Genomic DNA, 22,824 nt, shown 5'->3' with positions numbered 1-22,824 from the left:
GTGTCGTCTCGCCGTTTCTTCTGTACGTCAGATCGGATAAAGGAACTAACGAGTGTAGTGACGATAACGGCAGGACGACCGTTCAGAAATCACAGGACATAATCAAAATAATGAGCACTAGCACTGAGTTTCCAATGCCTAGCTCTGGGATAATTAGCCAATTTGTATATTCAGATGTGCTGGAGCAGGAAATGCAGGTGCTCACTTGTACCAGCGCTGGGGAACACTGCCAGAGCTCAATCTAGAAAAAAAGAAGAAGAGAGAAATCATTCAGAAATGGTAAAGAGAGCGCTACAATAAGATCTGGTGCTTCCTTTTTAAATTCTGTTTGAGTCTGATTGAAAAAGCAACCAATTAGCGACGCTATTATATTTATTATGGGGTTATTAGCATCATTAACTGATTTGACTGGGGACTTCAACTGAATTTGTTTAATCTAAACCCTTAAGTCTTAAAAAATTAGCACGTATAAATCCATAGTTGTTGTTTTAATTCAATTTCTTACAATTATTATTAAGTTCTCATCATTTTAAACCCGACTGACTGACCACTTGAAATGAAACGATGAAATGGCACAATAACTGAACACGTTGAAGACAAATTCACGTTAATCCACCTGAAAATTTAATACAATTCACGCTGTGCTCTTAATATGAAACATGATTATAGTCTACATCTGGAACAGGAAGAAGCAATGATCCTAATATTTAGAGTTGAAGAGAAATTTGTAGTGAAAGTGTCAGTGGATTTTCTTTTATTTCATTCTTTTAAAAATATTTTAAAACCTGTCCAAACTCCTGCCTCAGGCTAAGAAGCTTGGCTAGCTACAACTAGCTAGCTGACAGACTGATTTAAGTATTATTTCTCTTTGTGGAATGAATGTTAGTGCATTTCTAAAGCTATTTTTAAACAAAACTTGCTAACATAAAAAACAAATCTGAAAAATAAGTATGAAAATGTAGCTAGCACAGTTAGAGGTTTGCAATGCTACCTAAAGGACAGCGTAGTCTATCTATCTATCTATCTATCTATCTATCTATCTATCTATCTATCTATCTATCTATGTCTGTCTGTCTGTCTGTCTACCCATCCATGCATCTATCTATCTATCTATCTATCTATCTATCTATCTATCTATCTATCTATCTATCTATCTATCTATCTATCTATCTATCTATCTATCTATGTGTTTGTGCTTTTTTAGGTAAGGAGTTCTGTGTTGTTGTTTTGGTGAAGGAAAGCTAGCTCATGTTTGTAGCAGCTAGCTCGGTGTGTTTGTTTATTATGTTTGATGTGAGCTTTATGGACCGCATTTCCCGTAAACAATCATTGAGTTGTGAGAAACTGTGTGTGGTTGTCTGTCTATATGTGTGGCCCTGTGATGGACTGGTGACCTGTCCAGGGTGTACCCCTGCCTTTCGCCCAATGTGTGCTGGGACAGGCTCCAGCAGATCCCTGTGACCCTGATTAGGAATAAAGTGGGTATAGAAAATGGATGGATGGATGAGTTGTGAGAACTTTGTGCAGTGTTTTTTGTCAGTATGTTTCACTTTGTACCAGTAGCATAGCTATGGGTGGGCCTGGGCCCCACACACCTGTCAGTCAGGCCCACCCAGTCAGTTGCTTGCTACAGAAACTGCCCCAGACTGATGACTAGCATTCTCACACGCTCACAGGAATTTTGCTAATGCTAGAAAACACCCGTAAGTTTGATTGTTGTCGTATAACACTGGTTCTTAAAGTGTGTTTTTTTCTTTAAACCACAGCAATTAGCCAAAGTTATGTTTTCTTGTTCAATAAAGAACAACACATGATATATGTATATATTTTAATTCAGGTTATGATTACTTTTAGCGCCCAAACGGTTAACGAGCTAAGTGTCAAGAACTACAGGGATCATGTTGCCAGGGAAACGGGCGCCTGGCAACGGGCTAGGCGCTCGCGCGCGGAGAATTTTACCGGTCTTCCTCGCTAGATGGTGCAAGAGGCGGCGGACTCGCGTTCGCACACACACGCGCGCGCGCTCGCGCGCACACACACACACACACAGACACAGACACACTGCATCCAAAACAAAGCTGGTGGAGAACGAAGAGCACGGAGCAGAGCACCACGGTGATATCTCGGGAGAGGGAAAAAAGCAGGATTAATTAATTTTTTTCTAGCATTATTATTGGAGTTGTTGTTGTTTTTTTTTTGCGTGTGTGTGTGCTTGCGGTGCAGTGGTGAGCACTCAGCCCGCGGTGATGGACATTATGAGTGCGGTGCAGGATGCGTGTGTCTCCGGTCAGTGGCTCACCGCGATCATCCTCAGCCTTTGCTGCTTTTTGCCTTCGTGCTTGCCCGCTGGACAAACTGTGGACTATGCCTCGAGTGAAAGTGTGGTGAGCCGGCAAGGAGACACGGCGCTGCTCAGGTACACACACACACACACACACACACACACACACCTTTGTGATAATAAACAGCACACCACGGCCACATTGTTACCTGCTCTGTTACTCTTTGCTCAGCAGTGTGTTCTTGTAGTGTACCACACACACACACACACACACACACACTATATATATATATATATATATATATATATATATATATATATATATATATATATATATATATATATATATAAAACACTATAGTGCACTTCTTTAAGGGGTGCCAAAACATTCCCAATCCTCCAAACACAATCCGTGCCATCTCTCTCACTCTCTCTCTCTCTCTCTCTCTTTCGCTTATAAACGATGAATGACCATTTCAGGCATTTAAAGTTCAATCCCTTTTCCCATTTCACTCCCACAGTCCACTTTCATTCATTCATTGATTGCGTAACAGGAAAAAAAAGGGATGAGGAGTTTTTTTCTAAACCCCCCCCCCCGAATCCGCGCCAGCTCTTTTTTGTTGTTGTTCTTGTTGTTGTTGTTTATTTTCCATCAAAACGCCAAATCTTTATAATATCTTTTGCGTTTTCGCGTCCTGGTCAGTCACCGCGTTGGACTTTGAAAGCCTGAGAGCACCACGCAGGAGTGTGAAATCCAGTATTAAGTCTGAAAGTGCATGAAAAGGCGTTCATTCAGCCGCTTGAACTGGAAAACCTGGGTTGCCAGATCGTGTCTCGGAAGTTGGATCAGTCCATCGCTTTGTTTTCACCAAATGTTACGGATTAGAGAGTATTTAGGCTGGTTTACAGTCATCTTTTTACCCAATCTGGCAACATTCATACCAATATTATTTAATGACATTAAATTTCTTAATGAGATATTTTAAAGGGGTTCGCTCCAATCTGGCAACCTATATCTTATTGTTCCTGTATTCACATTTGCATTTATAGGGAAGGAAAAAATAGTGACAATAATGATGTTATGTAATGACTTTAATCCAAGGAGGGGTGAAGAAAAGGGCGGGTATAGGCTTGCAAACGGGTGATTCAATCTGGCAACCCCGTAGCTATAACTGTGATCGTATAAAAGACTTGAGTGGACAATATCTTCCCAAACCTCGTCCCCATCCTCACTTCTTCATTTTTTGTAAGTCGAAGGTTATGAGGAAAAGAATATTAAGAAGAAAAGTGTTTTATTTGAACTGTTATAAATTCATGGGTGTGTACCTAAAATTAAGAGGTTTTGCAGCTTCAACCTCCTGGATATTTATTTCTTTGTTTGTTTGTTTGTTTATTTATTTTAGTCACAGTGGTCTGAAAACAGCCAAACATTGTGGATATATTTTAGTTTAGAAGGAATTTTGGATATTTGATAATCTGTTGTTGAACTTGTTTTTTTTTTAACCAATCTGGCCATCATACATTCTTTTTTAAATTGCCATCTGTATAGAATTAAAATATCAATCATACTGATTTTATGTAATGGCTTTAATCCAAATGGTGTTGGCTAGAACACAGTTGATTCAATCTGGCAACCCTGTAGCTATCACTGTGATCATACCATAAGATATTCAAGTAGACAGGATCTTACCTAACCTCATCTTTATCTTCATCCTCATCCTCATTACACATATGGGATCTCAGTTAACCAAAATGATAAATGTTTCAAGAAAAGAAAAAAATAAGGGTGTGTCCTAAATCAGGTGCTTTTTTTTCAACCTCTTGGTCCTTTTTTAATATTTATTTTTATCTGTAAAATCCTTAAAATCCCATTGCTGTGGAAATAAACAACCATGTTTATTGGAGCTGTTTTTTAATTGAGAAGGAATGGTTTATTTATAGTCCACGTTTTGTCCATGTTAATCCAATCTGGCAACCCTGTATTCTTTTATTTTGTTACATTAACATTTGTGTAGAATTTAAAAAAAAAAAAAATCATAATTTGTGCAGATACTATTTAATAATTTTAATCTACTGAGGTAGTAGGAGGGAGTTATCGTCTTGCAAGGACTTGATTCAATCTGGCAACCTGGAATTTTTACATTTTTATTTATTTATTTATTTTACATTAATGTTTGGTTGGAATTAAAATAATAATTAACACTAATATTATTTAGTGACCAAGGTATAGTACAAGGAGAATAATTTTGACTTGAATCTGGCAACCCTGTATCCAATACTAAGATCATATTAAAAGAGACTTTACTAGACAGATCCTGCCCTAACCTCATCCTCATCCTCATCGTCACATCTGCACCTCAGGCATCTTGTCAGTATAAAATGGCTTGAATATAAAATAAAACAACAGTCGAATCAGAAATATTCAGCGATGATGGGCGTGTTCCTCAGTCCGGGGCTTCCTCGATCTCTTGATTTATTATGTTTTTAATGAAGCGCATTACTACAGGAGTTCAATAAATGATGTGAATTTCCTCCTCCTTGAGAGCAATGAATTAATTGATCGTTAGTCCTCCTCACCACCCGGGATGAATCCCCCACCATTTTATTTGCCTCTGATCACGCTGTGACCAATAAGAGGCTTTTATTTAAGACGCCGAGCTCGCATCACACCACATCACACCACCTCAGACTCACCACAGATTTCAGTCATCAACCGAATCTATTCATTTATGTCAGAATTAATGCAGGTAATGGAGTGAAGTGAGTGCGTCTGATTGCTTCGGTTCTCCGTGAAATCCCGAGCACGTGATTGACAGCTCCAAATCTTACAGATTGTCAAGTTAAACGTCAAGTTCTGCTGCTGTGAGAAAACTCTGATTAAAAATCGTACAGTGTGAATTATGCTATGACACTTAAATAAAACCCGACAATAGGAGGATGACGTAGGATGATGTCACAGCTGGATAGCTATAAATAGCGACAACATAAAGATACTCTTTTTTTTTTAATTTCCTGAGGCTCACACAAGCTGATTTCCATAGCTGCTGATTTCTGATGCAAATAGAACATCTTTACTTAAGTGATCATTGTCAATTTACTGATTTATGACGTAAACAGGTTGTAAGTAATCGTGGCAGATTTACAATGTAAACATAAGTAATCTTTACGTAAGTAGATGTCTCTGATTTACTGATTTATGATGTAAACAGGTCGTAAGTGATTGTGGCAGATTTATAATGTAAACATAACATAAGTAATCGTCGTTGATTTACTGATTTCTGATGTAAACACATCGTAAGTAATCTTTACATAAGTAGATGTCTCTGATTTACTGATTTATGATGTAAACAAAACGTAAGAAATCTTACCGAAAATAAACTTTATGTAAGCAAACGTCACCGATTTACTGGTTTATGACGTAAACAGAACATAAGTAATCTTTACTTAATTGTAGGGGATTTACTGATTTATGACGTAAACAGAATATAAGTAACCGTTACGTAAGTGATTATTGCTGATCACTGATTTATGACGTAAACAGATCATAAGTAATCTTTATGTAAGTAATATTTGTGTTTTTTCTGATTTATGACGTAAACAGATCGTAAGTAATCTTTACATAAGTAATCGTGAATGATCTACGACGTCAACAGAACGTAAATAATCTTTACGTAAGTAATTGTGGGGGATTTATGACCTAAACAGCACATAATTAAACTTTTTGCAAGTGATTATCGCAGACTTACTGATTTATGACGTAAAAAGAACGTAAACAATCTTTACATAAGTAATCATGGATGATTTATGACGGAAACAGAATGTAAATAATCTTTACATAAGTGACCGATACGGATTTGTTCCTGAAAAGAATGTAATTAAGCTTTATGTAAATTATCGTTGCTTATTTACTATTTTTCGATGTAAACAGGACATAATTCATCTTTACACAAGTAATCATTGCTGATTTACTGATTTATGACGTAAAGAGAACGTACATAATTTTCCTTAATCGTAAGAGGACGTCGATCGTACGATCTGACCTGGAGAGCAGGAGTCTGTTAGCGAGCTCATTTGAAGTATTAAGTTATCCCCATGTTCAGTATCAGTATCAATATTAGTGATAAACAATAACAATATGTTCCTGATACGTTTTCATCTCTCAGCAAGTCCGATTAGAAATTTCAGAATAAAACGTACGTAATGTCTACAGTTTCCGATCTTTCTTTTTTCTTTAAAAGCTAACATTAACTCAAAACACTTCAGTGCACTTCAGGAATCGAAATTAGAGCAGAGAAGATGAATTCATGAGCAGGGATCCCTCCATGTTCTCCTGGGCTGAAAGGAAACGCTGGCTCTCTTCCTCATTAGCAGAAGCTACATAGCAGAGAGACTATGCTGAGATTCAGGACGCGAGACTCGGACTATTAATCCGCACGGCATGGACGGCTGAGAAGTTTCTGAAAAAATACAGCCACCATTTTACATTTTCACCGAAGTCATTAGTGCTGCTTCGCGTTAGAGGCATGGGTGCGACATTATTCGATATCTCTCTCTCTCTCACACACACACACACACACACACACACAGATATAGTGGGAATGATGTAGGAATGACATGGTGATCATTAGCCTGCGGTGTTTTGAAGTAAATCTGTAACATAGTCTCTAAAAAATGCTTCTATAAAAATCAGACCTGACACTGATCATAAACCCAGAGGATTGGATACCGGATATGTACAGTCCACTTTATTAGGAACACCTGCTTATATATGCCAGATATCTAATCAGCCAATCATGTGGCAGCAGCACAATACATCAAATCATGCAGATCCACGTCAGGAGCTTCAGTTAACGTTCCCATCAGAATGAAGAAAAAGTCTGATCTCTGTGACTTGAACTGTAGTATGGATCATGGGCACAGAATCTGGTCTTCATCTGTCCCATGAAAGCCTCAGGTTCCTGTTCTTGGCTTTCAGGAGAGGAACCTGATGTTGGAGCTCTAGGTTTGATGTGTTGTTTTTTTCCTGAGATGCTCTTCAACACGGTGTTTCAGCCTCCAGATCCTCCGCTCACAGGGTGGTTTTTGTTTTTTCGCGCCATTCTGTCTAAACTGTTGTGTGTGAAAATCCCAGCAGTTTCATCAGTGTTATTCACTTCAGGTCATAATGTTATGCCTGATCTGTGTATATTAATAAATAAAATTGCTGTGCTATGTGAGGAAGGGAAGTTTGCTCACAGTAACATGGTTGATTGTTTTCCCATCTCTGCTCACCACAGGGTGTTTTATTCGTCTCGGTTCTGTATCTCAGCATCGAATTGTCCACGTCTCCTCTCGAGTCCCAGCGTCGGCGCCTGAGGCGTCGTTATACATGACAAAAGGCCAAGTGGAGCTCAAGCTCGCAAATATCTTTTGTTTTCCGTGGTCACAGAGGTCTTTCTCCTGCAGACGTGCGGGCCGTAACGAGAGAGGCCCTCGGACCTGACCGGCATTCTCATCACCTCATGCCTGAATATTATTTGCGTAATTAGTGGAAGGAGCACAGCTGCACTCGCTCATCACGCTCTGTGGATCCGAGCCACACCTCAGGCTTTAGATACAGACTACAGACTCGTCCGCTGTTTCTTTTTTCGTGATTTGAAATAAATATTCACATGCAGGCCAATGTGACATTTTAAAACTTCATTATGGAGAGCAAGCGAGTGTGCGAGAGCGTGCGAGAGCGGGCTCGGCTCTTCATATCTGCAGCGAGGAGATGAGGATGAGAGATGAGTGTGGGTGTGTTGCATGCTGTCGATAGGCCAGTCACGACTGTCCCACTTTCCCCATTAATGTCAGGACGTGCTCTCAGAGGCTCCGATGCTCTTTGGCCTTTTGGCTTGCAAAGCCCACTTCAGCACTTCATATATCTGTGTGTGTGTGTGTGTGTGAGATCTTTCTCCACACCACTCTTTTCCTCTGTTAAACGACGTGTTTTTGGTATGAAGCTGTGGAGCCTCGTTCTCCACGCTCCCGTGAGATCAGTGCCACTTTCCCGCTTGCACTCGGGCCTCGTTTTATTCACGAGGGCCGCGTCATGACGTGCGCGAAAACAGTTAAGTGCTCGTGACTGTCGCACGGGGCCGCTTCGGAGACCTACTGGATGAATAAAAGCGATTGAACCGGCGTGTGTCGAGTATTTTATATTTAAAGCTCTTGTGTGATGAGCAGCACGATACGTTGGTTTTTCTTCTTTTGTTTTTTGCTTTTAATACCTTTTTACAGCCGAGGAGGGAGCGCACTTTAAAATCAGAGATTATATTGCCACAGCCGGGCCGAGTTCTTGATTCTGATTGGACCTGAGATGTCATTGTTTCTACGGTAACAGCTTCCAAAGGCGCTTCATGTAAAGCCATTAAAAAAACGTGAAGTTTTCGATGAAGTTTTTCTTTAAGTTTAATGTTGCAGACGTTTGTTTCACGTTCCTCAGAAGGAGTCTCCAGTGTCGGAGAGGTAAAATGAGGTAAAGCTGTCATGCTGTAACGTTACGTTTTCTGACATTGGCTTTAGATAACAAGCGATTTTAATGCTTCAGCTTCATACCAAGACATTTTGGAAAATTTCATGCTTCCAACTTTATGGGAACAGTTTGGGGATGACCCCTTCCTGTTCCAACATGACTGCACACCAGTGACCAAAGCAAGGTCCATAAAGTCATGGAAGATTGTTCGGATGTAGTTTGGTGTGGAGGAACTTCAGAGTCCTGACCTCAACACCTTTGGGATGAATTAGAGTGGAGACTGTGAGCCAGACCTTCTTGTCCAACATCAGTGCCTGACCTCACAAATGCTCTTCTAGAGGAATGGTCAATAATTCCCATAAACACACTCCTAAACCTTGTGGAAAGTCTTCCCAGAAGAGTTGAAGCTGTTATAGCTGTAAAGGGCGGGGCAACTCCATACTACATTCATGTGCATGTAAAGGCAGACGTCCCAAAACCTTTGGCCATATAGTGTGTTTTTTGACCTGTTGCTATGGCGATACACACCTCTCTGAAACTAGCCCTCAGAACAAACGCAAACTGCGATTCACCGAAGGGGAAAGAACGCACGAGTTTGATTAAGCTACTTGTTAATATTAAGCAGCGACACAGCAGATGTTTTTCCTCGCTGCTTTTTGTACATCTAGAAACAAATCTAGCTTTGTCATCTCATCATATATCTGACATTCTCTGTGATGAAAGATGTTTTTTTCCTCTCAGCCTGCTAGGATTTTCTTTTCAGCACCTCCGGGTGTGCTCCTGTGGCACTTTCTACTCAGTTGATCTTTTTTTTTTTTTTGAGTCCTGCCTCATTGATTGCTGCCTCATTACTTTTTTCCACATGTAAGATAAAGAAGATAAAGAAGAAGAAGAAAAAGAGCGGCTTTGCGTTAATTTTGTATTCATTCCGTATTTATTAATTCAGTAAATCAGTAAATCTCGTTCTAATAACGCCGGCACTGATGAAATCTTGTTCAGAACTCGCTCCATTTATATCCTGGAATGAAACGAGGGGGAAAAATACAAAAGCGAATCATTATTTCAGCGAGAAGACGACTAGCGTTCTGACACGACGTCTGACGGCACCGCGGTTGAAGCCGTCGCTTTTTCTCGCCGCGGGTTTTCTCAGCCGAATCGTTCTGCCGTGTGGCTTTGGGGAAGTGGCCGCTGAACAGCTTGCGATAAGGAAGCGTTCATGCGTTAAGCTCGTATTGTCGGCTCTCGTTCACGCTCGGCTTTCTCTCTGCGTATTTACACACTGCTCTCTTATTACGCCACAAAATATTACTTTCATTAGCGCAGAGTTCATATTTGGCTTTGTGCTGTGTTTCTGATGTGTTTTTAACCGCACTCACTCCATCAATCACTCACCCCATCACTCACCCCCTCACTCACTCCATCAATCACTCACTCCATCAATCACTCACTTCCTCACTCACTCCATCAATCACTCACCCCATCACTCACCCCCTCACTCACTCCATCAATCACTCACCCCATCAATCACTCACTTCCTCACTCACTCCATCAATCACTCACTTCCTCACTCACTCCATCAATCACTCACCCCATCACTCACCCCCTCACTCACTCCATCAATCACTCACCCCATCACTCACCCCCTCACTCACTCCATCAATCACTCACTCCATCAATCACTCACTTCCTCACTCACTCCATCAATCACTCACCCCATCACTCACCCCCTCACTCACCCCATCAATCACTCACTCCCTCACTCACTCCATCAATCACTCACTTCCTCACTCACTCCATCAATCACTCACCCCATCACTCACCCCCTCACTCACTCCATCAATCACTCACCCCCTCACTCACCCCCTCACTCACCCCATCAATCACTCACCCCCTCACTCACCCCATCAATCACTCACTCCCTCACTCACTCCATCAATCACTCACTCCCTCACTCACTCCATCACTCACCCCATCAATCACTCACCCCCTCACTCACTCCATCAATCACTCACTCCCTCACTCACTCCATCAATCACTCACCCACTCACTCACTCCCTCAATTCCTCACTCACCCAATCAATCCCTCCTTCTCTCAATCACTCACTCCCTCACTCACTTACTCCCTCCCTCACTCACTCACTCACTCACTCACTCACTCACTCACTCACTCACTCAATCACTCACTCACTCACTCACTCACTCACTCAATCACTCCCTCACTCAATCACTCCCTCCCTCCCTCCCTCCCTCAATCACACTCACTCACTTACTCACTCATTCACTCACTCCCTCACTCACTCCCTCAATCACTCACTCACTCACTTACTCATTCACTCACTCACTCACTCACTCACTCACTCACTCACTCACTCACTCACTCACTCACTCATTCACTCACTTACTCACTTACTCACTCCCTCCCTCCCTCAATCACTCCCTCCCTCCCTCCCTCAATCACTCCCTCCCTCCCTCCCTCCCTCACTCCCGCAATCACTCACTCACTCACTCACTCACTCACTCCCTCCCTCCCTCACTCACTCCCTCACTCACTCCCTCAATCACTCACTCACTTACTCCCTCCCTCCCTCCCTCCCTCAATCACTCCCTCCCTCCCTCCCTCACTCACTTACTCCCGCAATCACTCCCTCACTCACTCCCTCACTTACTCCCTCCCTCCCTCCCTCCCTCCCTCAATCACTCCCTCCCTCCCTCCCTCACTCACTTACTCACTCCCTCCCTCCCTCCCTCCCTCCCTCACTCCCTCACTCACTCCCTCAATCACTCCCTCAGTCACTCACTCGCTCACTCACTTACTCCCTCAGTCACTCACTCGCTCACTCACTTACTCCCTCAATCACTCACTCGCTCCCTCACTCACTCCCTCAATCACTCCCTCACTCGCTCACTCACTCCCTCAATCACTCACTCACTCACTCCCTCAATCACTCCCTCACTCACTCACTCACTTACTCCCTCAATCACTCACTCACTTACTCCCTCAATCACTCCCTCAGTCACTCACTCACTCACTCACTTACTCCCTCAGTCACTCACTCGCTCACTCACTTACTCCCTCAATCACTCACTCGCTCCCTCACTCACTCCCTCAATCACTCCCTCACTCGCTCACTCACTCCCTCAATCACTCCCTCACTCACTCCCTCAATCACTCCCTCACTCACTCACTCACTTACTCCCTCAATCACTCACTCACTCACTTACTCCCGCAATCACTCCCTCACTCACTCCCTCACTCACTCCCTCAATCACTCACTCACTTACTCACTCACTCCCTCAATCACTCCCTCAATCACTCCCTCAGTCACTCACTCGCTCACTCACTTACTCCCTCAGTCACTCACTCGCTCACTCACTTACTCCCTCAATCACTCACTCGCTCCCTCACTCACTCCCTCAATCACTCACTCACTCACTCACTCCCTCAATCACTCACTCACTTACTCCCTCAATCACTTACTCCCTCAATCACTCCCTCCCTCACTCACTCCCTCAATCACTCACTCACTCACTCCCTCAATCACTCCCTCACTCACTCACTCACTTACTCCCTCAATCACTCCCTCACTCGCTCACTCACTCCCTCAATCACTCACTCACTCACTCCCTCAATCACTCCCTCACTCACTCACTCACTTACTCCCTCAATCACTCCCTCACTCGCTCACTCACTCCCTCAATCACTCACTCACTCACTCCCTCAATCACTCCCTCACTCACTCACTCACTTACTCCCTCAATCACTCACTCACTCACTTACTCCCTCAATCACTCACTCACTTACTCCCTCACTCACTCACTCCCTCAATCACTCCCTCACTCACTCACTCACTTACTCCCTCAATCACTCCCTCACTCGCTCACTCACTCCCTCACTCGCTCACTCACTCACTCCCTCAATCACTCCCTCACTCACTCACTCACTTACTCCCTCAATCACTCACTCACTCACTTACTCCCTCAATCACTCCCTCACTCACTCACTCACTTACTCCCTCAATCACTCACTCACTCACTTACTCCCTCAATCACTCCCTCACTCACTCACTCACTTACTCCCTCAATCACTCACTCACTTACTCCCTCACTCACTTACTCCCTCACTTACTCCCTCAATCACTCCCTCACTCACTTACTCCCTCACTCCCTCACTCACTCACTCACTCACTTACTCCCTCAATCACTCACTCACTTACTCCCTCACTCACTCACTCACTTACTCCCTCACTTACTCCCTCAATCACTCCCTCACTCACTTACTCCCTCACTCCCTCACTCACTCACTCACTTACTCCCTCAATCACTCACTCACTTACTCCCTCACTCACTCACTCACTCACTTACTCCCTCAATCACTCACTCACTCACTTACTCCTTCAATCACTCCCTCCCTCCCTCACTCACTTAGTCCCTCAATCACTCACTCACTCACTTACTCCCTCAATCACTCCCTCAATCACTCCCTCAATCACTCACTCACTCACTTACTCCCTCACTCACTCATTCACTTACTCCCTCAATCACTCACTCACTCCCTCACTCCATCAATCACTCAATCCCTCACTCACTCAATCTTTTACACCCTTCCCCACTCCCTCACTCACTCTCTCAATCCCTCAATCATTCACTCACTCACTCACTCACTCACTCACTCACTCAATCACTCACTCAATCACTCACTCCTTCATTTACTCACTCACTCACTAGCAGATCCTTTAAGCTAGATGATGTTAGAGTAAGCACTAGCCTTCATTAGCTAACACTGGTTAATATTATGCTAGCACATTGTGTGTGTTGCTGGCAAGCTAGCTCAGGACGTACAAATCAGTTGATCATAATTAGCATAGTGATCATGCTAATCTGGACATTATCCTGAGTAAAGGATTCAGTAAGAATTAAGAAGGGAATCAGAATTGTATAGATTTAATTATTTATTTTGTTTTAATGTCTTTTTTTTCAGAACTATGAAAGGCTTATGTAACCTTTTTGAAAACCCATGGCTTCATGAAGGTTGCATAACTGTTCTGTATATGATGATGATTTCATAGAGCTCACATTTCCACTAACGCAATATTCCCATTATGGACGCTTTTAGAGACGCCAGGTCTGTGTGATCGCGTTACTATAGAATCATGGGATATCACCGGAGACCAGCGTGCAATACTTTACCAGTCTATTCCAGTCCAATCTCATTTCCATCTCCATACAGGAGCCCATAAGCGTAATCTTATAGAATTTCATTTCATATCATTCACCTTCAGCACACGGACCTTCGACTCGCCTGCGTTTTCAGGGACAAAATGAGTATATTTTGGGCGGTTGCTGATACAGAGTGTTTTTATTCCTTCTTCTTTCTATACTTCTTGGGAGAAGCTCTCGTTCAAAGGAATGCTGCATGTTTGCTGTCTTTGTGATGTGAAAACTGCACGCAGCTACCTGTTTATTTTTATTCGTGTAACACTAGCTCTTAAAAAAAGCTAATGTTCCTTTGAAATGTGAGGCTGAAACAGCACGTCCTCTCTGCGTGTCTAAATCGGACTGCGTCTCAGGACACGTTAGCAGCGCGGAGCTTCCTCATGCTGATTAGTACAGAAATGACGGCTGCTTCAGTTTAATAAAAATACACGTCTGTTTTAGTGTGTTTATATTTTTTCCCAAACATAATTAGGATTCCAAACACTTGTGCTGGCATGTTATGTAGTTGAGGGATGATTTTTGGGATGACTGATTTGAAATAGCATGACTGAATCAGCCAATCAGTTTTCAGCAGACATTTGAATAGCATGGCTGTCGTCAGCCAGTCAGAGTTTATCAGGGTTTCAGCAGGCAGGACCAACATCGGACATGCTTCAGCTGGAATATAGAAAAACATGGCCGTCATCAGCCAATCAGCTTCCAGCTAGTGTTTGAAAAACATGACCATCAGCTAATGAGCTTTTAGCTAGAGTTTGAAGAACATGTCTGTCATCGGCCAATCAGCTTTCATCAGCCAGTCAGCTTTTTTTGTCATAAACTAATCAGCTTTTTTCATTCAGCATGTTTAGGAAAAATGCTTCCCATCAGCCAATCAGGTTTCAGCTAGTGTTTGAAAAGCATGACCATCATCAGCCAATCAGCTTTTGTCTGCCAATCAGCTTTTTTTAATTCAGCATGTTTGGAAAAATATGACTGTAATCAGCCTATCAGCTTTCAGCTGTTTAAAGAACATGGACATCATCAGCCAATCAGCTTTCAGCAAGCATTTGCAAAACATGGTTGTCTTCAGCCAATCAGCTTTTTGTGTCATCAGCCAATCAGTTTTTTTTCATTTAGCATGTTTGAAAAAATATGCCCATCAGCCAATCAGCTTTTAGCTTATGTTTGAAAAATATGCCCATCATCAGCCAATCAGCTTTCAGCAAGTGTTTTCAAGCTTTAGCCGATCAGCTTTTTTCATTATCAGCCAATCAGCTTTTTTCATTCAGCATGTTTGAAATAATTTGGCCATCATATTTTAGCCAATCGGCTTTCAGCTAGCATTTAAAAAACATTGCAGTCATCAGCCAATCAGCTTTCAGCTAGTGTTTGAAGAACATCATCTGATTTTTTTTTTACTTGAGTTGTTAAAGGGAAAATTATTTGCTTTGTTTTAACTGAAGGAAAACACTTTTATAGAGAAATTGATCTTTTAGTGATATAAATTCATGAACTAGCCAGAGCCTCAGAGCCCCAGTGTTGTTGCCCTGGTTTTGTGTTTTGGTTGCCTGTTTGTCCATCATAAGTTTTCCACACGCTGCTATATTGTAGAATTTGTTGATTTCCAGCTCCGCCACGTTTTAATCAACAGGAGCAGGGATTGATAAATAGCTGATTAGTTCCGTCAGTCTGTTCCACTGGGAGAACCGCGCTCTAGTTTAAGGGATAACACAAAGCTAATGTTGTGTAGAACTTGTGTTTGAAAATGCTCAGAGAGATTAGTTTTTATTTGTATTACTGAAGCTCTGCTGGAGTTAATGTTCCTTTTATTATTAGCAGTAACTCAGGAATGTGTGCGCTTCAACACGCCGGAGTCGACACAAGTGCAACACATCTCCAGTCCGGGTTGATGGGCGAGGAAGGCGGAATTAATGACTTAATGAATTCTACAAGCGCGATTGATTCAAAAATATAAAACTATCTTCATTCTGACTTCCTGCTTGAAATATACACAGTAAAAAAAAGGTAGTTGTGAAGTCTAATAATTAATGATTCTTAGTATTTTATTCCATCAAAAAATGTTATTAACACACAGAATATTATCATTTTTATCCGTTTAAAATTACGTGTCCCTGAAACACTTTAGTTCCTGTTATCACTTACGTTACAGCAGCTGCAATGCTTTACCACAGGCCACATTAAATCCTTTTATATTTTATTTTTGCTTTATTGAGCAAAAACACACAGTTGTGTCATTCAAACAAGCAAATATAAATAATTGGAATTTAGGCAAATGTTCAAAATGTGTACATTTACGGCGTTTGGTAGATGGCCTTTTCCAGAGCGATGTACAAAAGTGCTTTAAAGTCTCCGTCAGTGAAAACATCAATACTGGCTTGCTAGGTCACAGACTAAAGATACCATCAGTCTAAAACTTTGTTGGGAAAAAATATAGCACATTTTTTAAAGAAGATATATATATACACACAAACAGACAGTTTCAGGGAGAGGTAGGACTTCACCCGTCGTTTGAAGACGGCCAGTAACTCAGCAGTTCGGACATCTTGGGGAAGTTTATTCCACCACCTCGGTGCCAGAACAGAGAAGAGTCTAGATGTAGACCTACCTCTTACCCTGAGAGATGGTGGGATCAGTCGAGCAGTGCTAGTGGACCTGATGGAGCGAGGTGCAGTGTGAGGACTGATAAGAGCTTTGAGGTCAGATGGTTCTGGTCCATTCTTGGCTTTGTAGGCAAGCATCAGTGTTTTAAATGTCATGCAGCTACCAGTAGCCAGTGGAGGCGCAGCGGTGGGGTGGTGTGGGAGAACTTAGGCAGGTTGAAAACAAGCTGCATTTTGGATCATTTCCAGAGGACAAATTTCATTCAGAGGAAGACCTGCCAGTAAAGAGCTGCAGTAGTCCAGTCTCGAAATGACCAGAGACTGAACAAGCACTTGAGCAGCCTGTGTGGATAGGAATGGTCGCATCCTTCTGATGTTGTACAGAAGAAACCAACATGAGTGTGTCACATTAGTAACATGTGAGGAAAAGGACAGTTGATTGTCCATGGTTACTCCAAGGTTTCAAGCAGTGACCGAAGGGGAGATCAGGGAGTTTTTCAGGGAGATCCTGGGCTGGGAAGGAAACACCTGGGATGACCAGCAGTTTAGTTTTGCTGGGATTGAGTTTCAGCTGATGAGATCTGAGCAAAAGCCATGGTATCTGAGGGAGGGAAGGAGAAGTTGAAGTTGAGTGTCTTCAGCATAGCAGTGGAAAGAGAACCCATGTGAGGATATAACTTCACTAAAAGAGTGAGTATAGAAGGAGAAAAGGAGAGGACCAAGTACTGAGCCTTGTGGGACACCAGTGGAGAATCTGTCTGGAGCAGGTGTTGAACCCCTCCATGTTGCTTGGTGGGAAGCAGATCATTCCCATGCTGCTCTGTGAATTCCAAGACCCCTGAGGGTGGACAAGAGAGTCTTGTGTCAAATGCTGCAGAAAGGTCGAGGAGGATGAGAAAAGATGAGCCTTGGCTAATGTAGTAGCACATAGTTTCTCAGTGACGGACAACGGAATGTCTGTCCCTGAGACCTGGTTGGGATCTCGGAGGATGTTCTGTGAGAAAGGGATACAGTTGATTATAAACAGTGTGTTCAACAACCATTTCCTGTTTGGTGATTTGTTCTGGATGACTGTGTCATGGATCAAAAAAATCCAAGAAACAGGGCTATTAACCCCGGTGATGATTGGACCAGGAGAAGGAGTGAAAGAAATCTGATAGAGTGGGAATGTCATGGAATCTGGGAAACTGTTTGACCCACAGAATCGTTGCATTTGGAAGAATTATGTTTTAACATGTCAAATTTTCTGTATGGGGGCGCTATTGATGTTCATTAAAATGACTGTTCATGTAGCCGAGACTGTCAGGCGTCACTGTGCCGAATTTCATGTACAATAAGCCGCCAAAAATTCCACTAGTTTTGCTTCCCTGAAAATTCTTAGCTAATCTAAAAAAGAGCAGGTAATATAATCGAACCAGATAGATGCTAAGCCGATTTATTTATGTTATATTTACTGAAATGTGAGAAGAAGTGAACACTCAGATCAGGGAGAGTGAGAGCAGGAGTCTGTGCGGCCGTTGTCCTCGTCCTGTCCTGATAAGGTTCTCTGAAAGCTGATATTGTTGCTCGACATTGAGGAGTAGGACATTTCTGAACTCTGCTGCTTTGCATTTTATCACCATGTGCACATCTTGTGGAGGAATAAATATAAGAAAAATAATACTAAGACATTCCTGTAGAGTGCCTGGGAATCTCTGGTGCTTGGCCCCCTAATTATCGCACACACAAAAATCCAATCCTATGCTCTTTAGTTTTTTTTCCCCTCAGAGTATCCTGAGTTTTGACCAAATTTATTTAAAAATTTGACGAGGCCATGATTTAGACAGCTGTCCTTATTCTGCCTTTGCAAATAGGCCAGATCTGATCTGCCCTAAAACTCTGCCTCTGTCCTTGGAGGTAGCTCGCTTTATATATTTAATGATCCTGGAAAGTTTTGCTGACAGACGGATAGCTGAAGAGAAAGAGAGAGAGAGAGAGAGATGGAGGACTGCATGGCTACGGCTCTAGACTGCAGAGCAGATCATCTCGGATCTCTAGTCCGTCTCATCTTGTTGTAGATCACAGTTTGTTCCGTTTAAGATAATGTGACGTTTGTGTATTTATAAAATTCACAGGCAGATCACATGCTCTCTCTCTGTGTCTCTCTGTCAGGTCAATCTCTCTCTCTCTCTCTCTCTGTTTTATATTTATTCTTATTTTCATTGTGTCACAGAGCCAGAGCTGAGAATGTGTCTGTCTCACATTTCTCACATTTCCCAGCCCCCTGAGAAACTCTCTCTCTCTCTCTCTCTCTCTCCCTCTCTCTGTCAGGTCAGTCTCTCTCTCTGTCCCTTTCTGTCCCTTTCTGTCTCTCTCTCTGTCAGGTCAGTCTCTCTCTCTGTCCCTTTCTGTCTCTTTCTGTCCCTGTCTGTCTCTCTCTCTCTCTCTCTCTCTCTCTGAGTTTTATCTTTATTCTTATTTTCCTTTGTGTCACAGAACTGGAGCTTTGGTGTCTGTCTCACATTTCTCACATTTTCCAGCCCTCTCTCTCTCTCTCTCTCTGTGTCAGGTCAGTCTCTCTGTCTCTTTCCCTGTCTCTTTCTCTCCCTCTGTGTCTCTCTCTCCCTCTGTGTCTCTCTCTCTCTCCCCCTCTCTCCCACTATCTCTGTCCGGAGACGAGAGACACACAGCTTCCAGCGTCGTCAGTATGAAAAGCCTTTTCATTCTCTGACATATATCTGACATTCACTTTCTGATAAGTGACACATTCTTTCTTTTTCTTTTTCTCCCCCTCTTGCAGTAATCTCTGCCGGACAGTCCGTCATTCGCAGAATGGGAATAGAATCCTGTCAGCCTTAAAAAAAAAAAGTTAGAGTAAACAAACGCCTGTTTTGTTAATCACCTCAATGGCATCTGCGTCTGTTAATAACACCTCCGATCAATTTCCCCGTAATTAAACGTCTATTAATTTCCACAGAATTTTCAAAGCATTGTTATTTATCACTAATGACTGGAAATTATTTTCCAGAATTTGAAGCGTTAACTGGCTCCCAGCTGGGTTCTGCAGCACAATTACACGTTTTAATGCTTCAGTTTTTTTTCTCAGTTTCATGATGAAATACGCAGAATAATATTCTCAGCTCTGGAAATAGCCAGCTTTAGGAGCTCTGTTTCCATCCTGCATCAATATAAATAACACGACAGCGAAAGATGAAAAATGCTCGAATTTGTCATGGAGAAAAAAAAAACTTTCATATAGGAACTTTTTTCAGCATGAGCACAAGCCCGCTGTATTTCATGCTATATTTTAGATTATTTCTTTCATTTATTCTGAACACACCCTATCATTCATCTGATTTCCACCGTAGAGTTTCTGAGTTTTTTCTTTTTAAATGAATCCCACGTTCATTAATTCGCTGTATATCAGCTTGGGTTTGGGGTGTAATATACTAAAAGAGTAGACGTCTTTTTGCTTATTTTTATTGTCACTTTTTAATTTGTAATGTATTTACTTTCTCAGACATGCTTTATTAAAAAAAAAATCTCATTATAATTTATACAACAGAGCAAAAGACTCCTTAATAAATATTTTTCTTAAAAATTCAGAAATGTTCAATGTAAAACTTAAAAATAAGCAATAAATAAATATATACAAAATGAATGAATGAATGAATGAATAAAACAATGAATAAATAAATAAAGAATGAATGAATGAATTAATTAATGAATAAATAAATAAATAAAACAATGAATAAATAAATAAATAATGAAAATAAATAAATAAATAAATACAAAATGATTGATTGAATGAGTAAATGATTAAATAAATAAATAAATAAAACAATTAATAAATAAATAAAAAATGAAAGAATGAATGAATGAATAAATAAATAAATAAATAAATAAATAAATAAATAAATGGATAAAAAAATTAATCAATCAATAAATAAATGCAGTTATAAAGCAGTAGGTTCATCATGGCATGCTGTTGTAGGAAAATAATCAGCGACTGTGTGGTGTAATGAAACAGCTCTACTGGGGGTTTCATTAATTTACTAAATTAAAGTCATTTTTAAAATTATTACTAACTGACATCTCATACTTCTGTGGTGTTTCTAGCTACACGTAATGATGCCGAACATCTCCAGAACATCATGTTCATGTTATAGCAGCTATAAACGCTCTTTCCATCACCATCCTCTCTTGTCATTAATAATAATTAAAAAAAAAAAAACTCTTTCTTTACCTCTGACACTGGAGATTCCTTAAAATTCAAGAATTTCATAAATTCTTTTCACTTCAAGGAAACGTCTCTATATCATCATTTCTCAAGCCGTTGCTATAGAAACGCTCGCATACTATAATGAGCACTTTAATGGAATCCTGGACTGAAAATGAATCAACACTTTCGGACCAGAATCTGTGATTTAACAGCACTAATTTAACACAATGGAGCTCCTTTCTTTGGTTCTTTTCATTCTTTTTTATTTCAGTTTGCTGTTTTTTTTTCCTTTCCTATATTTTCCTTTCCTTCCTCCTTCCGCAGTTAATGAGACTTTCCTCTGCACGAGCTCCCTCGCTCGACTGTTACGAACCTTCCAGAATCCAGCAAGCGCCATTAACCTTCACACTTCCTCTGTGACGGCGGACGTCGCGAAGAACTTCAATTTCTATAAACTTTATAATCGTGGGTTTGGTTCAATTAAGAAACCGAGGCGTTTAAAATGTAATCGACTGCATCATCACGTCCGCAGGAGTGTAAATGAAGTCCTGTAAGCCTGCTTTAAACGAGTCCCTCTGATTTGCATAATGAACCTGTGTGTGTGTGTGTGTGTGTGTGTGTGTGTGTGTGTGAATAATTGGATAGGCTGCACTGGTAATTATTAGTGAACGGAATACAAAGCAGTCGAGCCAATCGATAAGGCTTCCTCTCTCTCTCTCTCTCTCTCTCTCTCTCTCTCGCCGCATTAAAGATTTTTATTTATTATTATCGCCTCAAATATTGTATCTTTTCACCGAGCGAGTTCAAAGCGATTACGGAGAAGTGCACCGATTTGCAATGCTAATGAGCGCGTAATCGATTAAGTAACAGATAACGTCCATCAAAGTGTCTCATCTCACTGAAGGAGGAAAATAACAGAAGAACAGAAAACTGCCGCCGCGTCGATTCCAGTCGAGTTCATTACTTTCGCACAACTTTTGTGGCCTTCAAACTCATTTGCTTTACTTGTTTGAGTTCAATACCGGAACGTAAGTACAGGTCTGGACTTTTATATCAAACGTCATTGGCTGAAATATGTTGTTTCTATAGCAACGACTCATTCACGGGGACTTGGACTTGACTTTACAGCACACACTGTGTGTATTCATCAAAAAGTTACACACAACTTCACACAACTTCTTCCTGTTTCTTCCTCTGACCTGTATTCATATATTCTATTTTAGATTTTCTCATTCTTAATGGTTTTTAGTCCATGTGACTTTATGTAACATCTCTTTACTTATCACTCATAAAGGCGTCTCACACATGAAATATTTCCCCTGGGTCCTAGTAAACCCCGGGTAAAGGGAATCCTGGGTTTGTGTAGTTGGAGGTTTCACACTGCTCCTCCTTTCCCCGGGGTTAACACTGAATCCTGACTCTTCATCATCTGACCTTTCACACTCTACATTCCTGAACCCGGGATTAATCTTCTTCTCATTTACATAATCGCGTATCAACAACCCTGATTGGATAAATCCAGCGTGTGTCCCTTTTAAATAACGACTTGTCTCATGCTTTCACTTTTATCAGTGAGGAAAAACAGTTCAGGCCTGTGTTTCTGCACTCCAGCAGGTTCTGTTTAAGTTTTTTCGTCTAGACGACCAGACTTTCGTTCCTCGATATCCGACTTCTGCAAATTTTCCAGCGTAACGTATTTCCCTCTCGCTACGTCGCGCACTTCCGTGATGTTCAGTGTTTAGCCGCCTGACTCTATCTACCGAGGTGTTTTTACATGTTTAAGTGTAGCTACGTCCTGGTTTTGACCTGATATGAGGCACAGAGGCGCTGTTCAGGTTCTGATCGGGTTTCTGTCGCTAAGCGACTAGCCATAACATTCTATAAGCGCATGGTTTCACGCTGTACACGTTTATCACTGTGATGTGGAGTTAGCACTGTAAACACTGCCGTGCCGATCCTGCTTCAGAGCAGAGTTTCATAACCCCAGGAAAAAGACCTGCCTCTAAATTCCACGTCTGAAACCTTCCTCTAC

The 22,824-nt window shown here is 41.6% G+C and overlaps 1 protein-coding gene across 3 annotated transcripts in view; it reads left to right on the top strand.

Moving 5' to 3' along the window:
- Nucleotides 1–2,036: 2,036 nt before the first annotated feature.
- The window catches only part of negr1 (neuronal growth regulator 1), a 186,279-nt gene continuing 165,491 nt past the window's right edge, over nucleotides 2,037–22,824 (top strand). The window contains exon 1 of one of the 3 annotated variants that reach the window (XM_058402881.1): nucleotides 2,037–2,416. In XM_058402881.1, coding sequence (XP_058258864.1) covers nucleotides 2,247–2,416 — 170 coding nt within the window. In that variant the 5' untranslated portion in view covers nucleotides 2,037–2,246. The remainder of the gene's footprint in view (nucleotides 2,417–22,824) is intronic. The other 2 variants (XM_058402883.1, XM_058402882.1) reach the window with 2 other exon arrangements.

This window comes from Hemibagrus wyckioides, linkage group LG11 (genome assembly GCF_019097595.1).
Source record: "Hemibagrus wyckioides isolate EC202008001 linkage group LG11, SWU_Hwy_1.0, whole genome shotgun sequence".
NCBI lineage: Eukaryota > Metazoa > Chordata > Actinopteri > Siluriformes > Bagridae > Hemibagrus > Hemibagrus wyckioides.
Note: the sequence above shows the minus strand (reverse complement) of the source record. Positions and strands in the feature narration are given on the sequence as shown.